General features: G+C 39.1%; 1 protein-coding gene across 2 annotated transcripts in view; it reads left to right on the plus strand.

The window, feature by feature from the left end:
• The window catches only part of prdm6 (PR domain containing 6), a 124671-nt gene that overhangs the window by 104529 nt on the left and 10009 nt on the right, over positions 1–10133 (plus strand). For both annotated transcript variants that reach the window (XM_055011440.1, XM_055011441.1), the window contains exon 8: positions 3514–3690. In XM_055011440.1, the coding sequence (XP_054867415.1) occupies positions 3514–3690 (177 nt within the window). The remainder of the gene's footprint in view (positions 1–3513; positions 3691–10133) is intronic.

The raw sequence follows: 10133 nt of genomic DNA on the forward strand, positions 1-10133 counted from the left end.
AAATGTTTAAAATGTATACATACAAATGCATAAAAGTCAACAACAGGCTTCCATCAAACCAAACTCTGTCGTGCTGAAGATGCTGACTGACATCATGTCGCACAATCTTTAAATGTTTTCACAGTCAGGATTCATTTTCACCACTTTAATTTTTACACTTTGCAAAGCCGTACTGCCATAGCTGGACTGGACCCTCTGGTGGGCCAGTTTTGAGACAGAAACAAATCTGGTTTCATTGGTTTCAGAAGAACTACTTGGTTCTGACTTTGATCCAATTAAATAATCTCATATTTTACTTTGGTATGAATGTGTTAACATTCTTTTCTCCTTTTGTTCACCAGCTGAACAGCAGCACTTTGGACTTAGTAAAAACCTTCAAGAAACACACCTAAAAGTAGCACTTTTCTTTTTATTTCTGCTGAAATTAAAGCAATATCTCTAATATCTGCAAACAAGGTGAGAGCTGGAAAATAATAGAAACCAGAGAGGAGATGCGAGATATGAGCAGAGCCTGTGATCACGCTGGAAGTTCAAACTAAATAACTCGATAATGTTCGCAGGAGGCTGTGCTGGGCTCAACAAATGGAAAGAGCGTGAGATTAGATCTGCTGCTGTATGGAAGCAGGACACTCTATTAGCAGACACGCAGCTATTGTTTGGTTGTTTGTTTCAGTCTCATCCAACTCCCATTTGGGCCCAAAACACAAACACACAATCTCTTCATATCTATGTCTTCTTTTGTGGCGGTGCTACTGTCTCTATCTCGGCCTCAGTAACACACAGACACACACTCAGTGATAGATGGTCCAGTCATGATCTAGGCCTGCATTGTTGATGAGGGTCACGCTGCCATGGTTACCGGAGCAGTGTCCGACTCCTGCTGCCCCCCTGTACGTACAGGCTATCAGTGTTTATAGACCTTACACTGTGGCTGCCTGCCTCATCCCTCTATCTGCCTCTGCCGGCCTGGAATGTGTGTTTTAGTGTGTGCGTACAGTGTGTCTGTTGTGTGTTGATTCCTCGTCTTACTGCCCCGAAGTCTGGAGTTTGTCTTGAGTTTTAGAATATTCACCTTTTTTTCTTAACCCTATGGAGCTCAACGTAGCGCCAGCGCTGCGATTGCATGTTCATTTTTGATTGGTGGTAGATTTGAAACCAGATAAGACAGATCCATCTTTCTTTTTTCATATAAAATCTGGGGAGTTACACTAATATTTCACACATTCACCAGGTCTCAGAGCACTTTTTCATTGCTTTGATGGGTTTGTAAAAATACACAATAAAGCGCACATAACAAAAACCTTCATACACAACACCACGGGATTTCGGTGCAACTTTTTTTTACAAATTTGCGGGATACAGCTATGCAATTTCTGAACGTTTATTTTTTTTTTTAAAGTTTATTGTGCTTTTAAGTAATTTATTGTAGTAGTTAAGGCACAAGTCAAAACAGATTATTAAAATGTGCGATATAAGGGTTATATTGATGTAAAGCAAATAAAAATACTCCAAAAAATTGGGTAGTACAATATGTAAGAATGTCAGAATTTGTCCAGGCGGACTTGAACAATGGTAGGTCTGAAAGGGTTAAAATAACCCAGAAATGAGCAAAAGGAGGAAGTTCCTTCTTGGATGAAGAGATACCAGAATCACAATGAAACAGCACTGAAGAACACAAAACAGTTCCGTCCCAAGCATCTTAAAACTGCTCTGAATCTGGCATTGAAACCAAATTATTTGAGAAAATGGCAAATAAACAAATACTAAGCTTGTAGGAGTATTAATGAGTTACGAAGTGATGTTATCAGTTGTTATTCATGTAAAAGACTAAATTAAATGTAGGGAACAATAATTTAATATTTGAGCACAGATGTAGCAGCTTGAATAAAATAACTTGTTTGGGTTTAAATGGAGCTTTTCTTTCTTCCCTAAAATAAAGAGACTCAATCAGCTGTGCATTGAGTTTGTCTGGTTTAGACGTTAACTGGTCCCTATGAGCTACGACGCTTAGAGCTACAGTCCACTGGCAGTTATTCTGCAGCCAGTTAGATTTTAAAATAGTGTTTTTTTAAACTTTAAATTTTATTTCATTATATCTTTTTTTATATCTTCCTCAATGATAATGGTTACTAATGCTGACTGTGTCCAGTAGAAATATGAGGGATGTTGTTGATGTTGTTGACGTTCTCTGCTGTTTATTTTGAGGTTGATTGATTGAGATTGATCAGTTTGTCTCCTGCATTTCTGTCAGCTGTTCATCTCAATCTTTCTTCACTTTAATTGCCCACTTAGACTCAAATCTTAAAGCAGTTTTACTCCACCAAGGAGCGCAGTGGAGTTATGTGACGATTGTTTGTCTGTCTGTTAGCAACTTTACTCAAAAACAGATTAATGGATTTGGATGAAATTTCCAGGGAAGGTCAGAAATGACACAAGGACCAACTGATCAGATTTTGGCAGTGATGCAGCTTATAGTCTGGATTCAGAGATTTGTTAAAGATTTCTGTCATTGTGAGATAGCAGCACGGCGTCACTGTAACCATGACAACAAGTGAACACTACATCAGCTGCCTGCTGATGATCACATGACTGTGATCCTACTACAAATCCACCACTGAGGATTTATCAGGACTTATCTGTCTGAAATGATACAAGGAACAACTGATTAAATTGTGGGGGTGTTTCTGAGTCCCATCAATTCCTGCTGCTCGCTACATATTTAGGTCATTTAGTTTGTGGGTACATCTATATTAAATGGACACATTCTATGTTGCCGTAATTTCCACCACGAATGTTTTCAAGATTTCAGCCATTTATAAATGATACGACGACTGAGTAGCCTTGGCGGAGTACTGCGCTCTCTGAGGGCTTTTTTTTTATTAGTTATTTTTTTCCAGGTACAGTTTCAGGGTAATCTATGGCTGCCTCCTAACTCAGCCGCTAGCATAGCCTTAGCCACTGTGATAGCAGATAATGTCCTGATTTGTGAAGCTTCTTGTTCAGTTCTTGCAGGTTACGTCTCTACCAGATAGACATGTCTGTCAGTTAGAACAGAGTGTTAAAGTTAATTAGATTTTACAGAGATGTTACAGAGCTCCAGATAGTGTTAGCTGCTACCTAAGATGCTCAGCAAACCTCCGATAACCACAGCCTCGATACCGAGAGAATCATTCTGGTGTTTTCAGTGTAACAGAGAAACTTTGCATGCTTGTTTGAGATTGCAGTGTTTATTATTATTATTATTATTATTATTATTATTATTACAACTTTAGCTGTTTCTGCTTCCTCAGTTTCAACATGAAACGAGCAAATATGGTCTGAAAAATCTACTGAAAAGTTCTGAAATTTGAGTCTAAAAGTGCCATTTAGATACGGAAAGCTCATATCTGGAACCCTGAAATCTGTGTACATGATGTACTGTCGACCAGAGTGATGTTAGAATCACCGTAGATGACGCCTTCCCATATCCTCCCTGTCTTACCTGCCTCCCCCGTCTCCCTCTGTCTCCCTCAGACCCTACCAGTGTGGCCACTGCTCCCAGTCCTTCTCCCAGCCCTCAGAGCTGAGGAACCACGTGGTGACGCACTCCAGCGACCGACCCTTCAAATGCGGATACTGCGGCCGGGCGTTCGCCGGCGCCACCACACTCAACAACCACATCCGCACGCACACCGGAGAGAAGCCGTTCAAGTAAGTAACAGTGAGTACCCCCACCCATCAGCCCACCAGCCTTAGCCTCCCCCCGCTGCAGACCAGAACACTGGAACACAGCTGACAGCGTCTGTTCACCTGCTCTGCTGCTTCCTGACACCCCGCTGCTTCCTAACAATCAGGTTTTAAAGTAACGAAACCAAGCGCATATAAATCAGTCATCATCATGTCTGGTTGCTGGAGGGGAGACGTTAAAACACATCAACTGTAGACTCTGTAGAGCAACACCAAGCTCAGTGACTATTGATCAGCTCTAAGGGTCAAAGCCAGCAGGGATTCTTTTTAATGTGAATGGCATTTGCTGACCTTATTGATTTTAAATGACTAAGAAATACTGATAATTATCAATAAGGATCAGTGTTCACTGCTGGTTCAATAAGAGCACTGCAGCCAGACAAAAGAAAATCTGAGTTTTCTTAGAGCAAATAAAGTTGCACAATAAACTAAAACTGCATACAACATCGGCCAGTAAATTATGAAATTAACTGATAAACGTCATTTTTTAATAAACAGGACAGTTTGATCCTGATACGGATCAATTTAATGATTTCATGTCGCTGTCATTCAGCTCTTTATTTATTTAAAGGTTAAACTGCGTCTATGATGTCCAGGTTGGTCAATATGTTCTCATCCAAGCAAAATCTCATCAGTCAGACAATCAATTATATTCAATTCAATTCAGCTTTACTTATATAACATATGTCATCTCAAGATGCTTTACATAATGAGGTTAAAACTGTGTAAAATTATAGAGAAATCCAAAAAACCCAAGGTTCCTTCAGAGGGAGAAAAGCTCAACATCAACAACCTCCATTATTTTTCTCAGCAGGAGCAGAGTACATGTGAACACTGATATCTCATGCAGTCATGTAGTTATCAGAAAAGCAAGCAGACTCTTTCTTTTCTGTGTAGGGACCCGTTTCCATGGATACATAAATAGACGAGGCAGCGCCAGAATGAAAACTGCATTTTTAAGCTTAGTTTCATTTATAAAACAGACTCAGTAATATGTGGGGAACGATAACATAATATTATTTATTCAGTATGTGAAGGAGAAAATGATACAAGTATAGGTAGCAGTGGTCCTTTTAGTTTCAGTTTGAATATCATGGGCTCTAATAAACTTGTCTGGGTTTGGTGTTAATTGATTTGTATGAGCTGTAGCAACTGTAGCTAAAACCTACTTTGAGATATTTGACAACCAGATACTGTATAAAGTCAGAATGTAGCGTACATGTTGGATATCCATCCATTATCTATACACAGCTTAATCCTCACTAGGGTCATGGGGGGCTGGAGTCTATCCCAGCTGACTCAGGTGAAGGCAGGGGACACCCTAGACAGGTCACCAGTCTGTCACAGGGCTACATACAGAGACAAACAATCACTCTCACATTCACACCTACGGGCAATTTAGAATGATCAATTAACCTCAGCATATTTTTGGACTGTGGGAGGAAGCCGGAGTACCCGGAGAAAACCCACGCATGCACAGGGAGAACATGCAAACTCCATGCAGAAAGATCCCGGGAAAGCCGGGACGTGAACCAGGGATCTTCTAGCTGCAAGGAGAAAGTGCTAACCACTACACCACTGTGCAGCCCCATGTTGGATATTAAAACCTTTATTTGCACTCCTGTGTTTTGTGAACTCCCAACCAACCGACATTGTGTGAAAGAAATTGTCCGTGTAGCTGCCTTTTGTTCAAACCGACGGTTAAAAAGTCGAGTTTTGGGGCACCCAGATAGCTCAAGTGGTTGAACAGGCGACCCGTAAACAGTTGTTGTATTCCCCAATGCTGTGCTCTGGATTCGTTCCAGCTCACGGCCCTTTGCTGCAGGTCTTCCCCACATTCTTCCTGTCTGCCTCTCAACCTGTCAAATAAAGCCAAAAAATAACTTTAAAATAGTTGAGTTTAAACTTAATAAACAGCAGTTTGTGTATCACAGCTCAACAATTTCTCAATAGTTCTTTTGCTGAATCACCAGCAGATACACGACCACTCAAAAGTTTAGAAATGTCCTTATTTTTGAAAGACTATCATTTTTTTCCTATGAAGATAGAATGAAATGAATGATAAATCCAGTGTAGACATTGTTAATGTGGTAAATGACTATTGTAGCTGGAAACAGCTGATTTTTAATGGAATATCTCCATAGAGGTACAGAGGAACATTTCCAGCAACCATCACTCCTGTGTTCTAATGCTACATTGTGTTAGCTAATGCTGTTGAAAGGCTAACTGATGATTAGAAAACCCTTGTGCAGTTATGTTAGCACATGGATAAAAGTGGGACTTTTACTGGAAAACATGAAATTGTCTGGATGACCCTAAACTTTTCAACAGTCGTGTATATTTTCAGATGTCATGGGAATATGTGCAGCAGTTTAAATTAATACCCTGCAAATACTAGTTTTATGTAGATTTAGATTTAATAAAGCTGCAGATAGAAACTAAATGCTTTGAGGAATATTTACTTTATTGACTGATAGTGTGATTTTTTTATTTTTGTTACCTGTATTTAGTTCACTACGACTTTAGGGGGAACCATAACATAATTTGAAAGTTCTACCTTGTCGAGGTGATAAATGTTTTTCACATGACTCTATCACCTTCTCCTATTAGGTTTATTAACTTTAGTACACAAAGAGAAGTACATTAAAGACCCACTGTTAGCTTGGGATATTGGACATAAAATTATTGGCAGCAAACGGCAGAGTTGAAAGTCTTATGAGAAGCTCAACTCCGGCCCTCGGTTTTCTGTTTGTCCTTTAATGTAACGCGACTCAGATTATTGCTTATGACCTCAAAAGTCTTGGTCCATCGGTGACAAAAACCCTTTGCAGCTTTTTTTGGACCTTATTTCTCTCTCTGGAGCTTTTCCATTATTCATCATGATCCCTCGATGGAATATTTTGTTGCATCTCCTGTCAACCTCGCTGCGACCTCCGACCTTTTAGCGCCTTACTATTGGCTCCAGGTGACGGCGACCATTGAGGAAAATCTTGTCCGGTTCTTGCGTTTGGCCCGTCGTAAATCAGGGAGCATCAGTGAAACGGTGGTGTAAATACAGGAGCAGCTCGATCACAGCTGTTAGCAGCCTGGTAATGAATCTGCACGCTTTTCTGCTCATTTCCATTTTTTTTTAACACCGGTATAATTAGAGGGCGAGCCGCAACGCAATTAAGGGTCTGTGGATGCTGCCGTTGTCATGCTGTCATCCCATCAGCGGCGGAGGACAATAAAGATTCCCCCAGTGGACGGAGAGGTCAGCATCCAGGCAGGAGGGCAGTAGGGCGGCCGAGGGGAAAGGGCCAATAAGTTAGAGCCATGAAAGAAAGTGAAGAAAGCAAAATAAGGGCTTTGAGATGTGGAGGAGTTTTACCAGGGGAAAGCTGAGGGGGGGAAGCAAATTAATGCCCTTAATAAGCAATTAGAGAAATCCGAACTCGACATTGATGTGCAGAGCGAAGCGCTGAGAAAATGAAAGGCAGGGAGGAACAAGAGATCACAGTGTAAAAAGTGAAACAACAAGCGCCGGCGAGAAATCCGGTTAAAGCAAATCAGCGTTCTTAATAAGCAATCAGAGGAAACCCCGAACCTTTTCATCAGCACTTCACAGTCTCAGTGGAGGCAGAGCGGGACAAAGACAATCATGGACGGGCGTCAGAAATCTTTAGCGGATCGATGGCCTCGGGGAGTTATCTCCTTTCGGACGGTGCGGCGGATAGATTAAAGCTGCCACTGTCACTTTGTCAAGAGGAAAACGCTCAACTTTATTTTCCCGCTGAGGAGACGGAGGCAGGGGTTCTGTGTGGTCGGCAGCCTCTCAGCGCTGATGGTTTGCTCTGCTCTGTTCAGTGTTTCACAAAGAGGCTCCTTTAAGAAACCTCCTGAGAAGGAAGCAGAACACAAGGATTCAGTGGATCTGTAGCCAGACGCTGCTCGGTTTTTACTTTATTCTGTTCAGGTCAGGAAGGGGTCAGTTATTAGATTATGGACTTTCTAATCCTCGTGTCGTCCTGCGGGTCAAATTGATCCATTTTAAAGTTAGAAAATGTGGGAAAAAAATGCATTTTCATACTGAAAATGGGAATTTTTGAAATTTTTTTGGTGGGGAAAAAAAAAGAAATGTAAAAAAATAAAGATTTCTTTAAGAACATTCAGGAAAAAATGGTTGATTTTTTTCTGAATGTTCTTTAAGAAAATATTATATTAGGATTTATTTGGAAGATTTTTACTTTTACAAGAATTTTCTTGCCAAACATGGGGGATTTATTTTATATAAACCTTTTAAGGGAAACTTGTAAGGAATTACTGGAATTTTCTTTTTTCTCAGATGAGATAACAATATTTTTTAGTGCCTGTAAATGAGGGCAACAGGAGGGTCAATGAGATTGTTGCTCTATCCGGATATATTTTAAGTTTGTGATTCAGTGGGATTTTTTTCTTTTATTACATTTAACAGGCTACTGATTTATTGTTTTATCAAGTCAAATCAAAGTTAACAGTCATTGTGCCTAAAGTCCTTACCAGAAAAAAGAAATTCTGATTGGCAAATTTTCCTCACCAATATAAATACTTGGGTGAAGACTCTATAGTTTTATTTATGATGTGAATTTACCTGATATTAATGATTTAAACTCTACAACAATGATACAAAACTCAGCTATGATACGTACATACATACACCCTACAGTCTTATTAATCATGAAGATGGAGACACTTTGGTCAGTTTGATAAACTGATCAATTAACAAATCCAAAGATTCCCTTGATTACACATCAATATTTTAGTTTTTTATTTTATTTATTGTAATTGTTCTGCATCTGTTTAGTGTTTTAGACATTTTATAAAGATGTCTCTGTAAACCCAACACATCTCAAGCTTTTTTATTTTTTTCACGTGGAATGTTTTGTGTTTATAATATTTTATTTGTATATTATTACATCTTATTAAATTAAATGAAAAAAGAAGCATTTTACAATATTATAATCTCAGTTCTTACCATTTTGGTGCTAGTTTAAATGCGAGTGGTTGCTAAAAATTCCTTTAGCAGAAAAAACTCTGGTTTGAAGTCTGACTTCAGTCGGATAGATTCTGATTGGAGTTCTTCAGTAAAACCTGTGATCAGAGTTTTGTCAGAGCCGCCACCAGAAGTAAATTTTAACGTAAACTTCTTGTACAGTGTCTCTTTCTCCTCCTGCTGCCTTCAGTTTCCATCAATCTGCGACTGAACACAGTCTGAGCTTGTTTACTGTGCGCTCCGTCCCGCCGTACGGCAGAGATTAAGATAAGAGGTGAGCTGAAACTTCACTGATCCTTGAGGGGAAACTGATTAAAGCTGCCTCTGTCATTTTGTCAGGACCAACTGCTCAACATTATTTTTCCCCGCCGGCCGACTGCAGCTCCGCTCTTTGTTCTGCAGCAGAACCGTCCTGCCGGATAAACCGCCGCGACAGAGAGGCTTCACAGGAGCTTTGATGCTGCCGTTTAGTGAATTTACAGCAGGAATCCAGCCAGGGCTTGGTTTGCTTTTTGTCTCACACACTTAAATGTACTCACGTAGAAACTGGATTTATATAAATTACTGAAAAATGGGAAGATCTCAGAGTTACTGTCCTTCTAATTTTAGTGGAGCACAACCAGACATGTTTGTTAAATTAAATTTTGTATTTTAAGCATATAGTTGGACTCTAACTTTGCTGACTTGAGCTGCTCACTTAGTACTCTAAATATATTTTTGTTCCATACGATATTTTAGTCTTTTAGACACTTTATAAAGGTGTCTTTAACATCTTTACATGTACAGTGATAGAAATTAAAGTAGTTTAACACTTTAATTGGCCCTGAAATGATCACAGAAAAAAGCATGACGAGTCAAATCTGTAAATTAATTAGAGAGTAGAAAAAATTAAATAAGATCCCAAACATATAATATAAACAAGATGTAATAGTAGTTATTTTTACAGCACATTTAAAACCACACTCGTTGCATCAAAGCACCTTCCAGTAGAAAAGATTCTGGCTGAATACATCTAAATATTTGGGTTAAGATTCTATCGTGTTATTGGTGATGTGAATTTACCTCAGTAATTTACATATTAATGATTTAAACCTACAAACAATATATAAAATACAACTTTACTCGACTATAATTCATACTCAGTCCGAGACCCTACAGTCTTAATAATGATGAAGATAAACACTCTTTGGTCGATTTGATTAATTAATCCAACAAATTCAAGGATTCCCTTGATCCCATGTCAATATTTTAGTTTTTATTTTATTTATGCTAATTGTTCTGCATCTTTTTATTCCTTTAGATGCTTTATAAAAATGTTTTTAACATCTCTACAGGTACAGTGATAGAAATCAAAGTAGTTTAATGCTTTAATTTGCCCTGAAATTATCACAGAGAA

Source organism: Amphiprion ocellaris, chromosome 6, assembly GCF_022539595.1.
Source record: "Amphiprion ocellaris isolate individual 3 ecotype Okinawa chromosome 6, ASM2253959v1, whole genome shotgun sequence".
In the NCBI taxonomy this organism is placed as follows: domain Eukaryota; kingdom Metazoa; phylum Chordata; class Actinopteri; family Pomacentridae; genus Amphiprion; species Amphiprion ocellaris.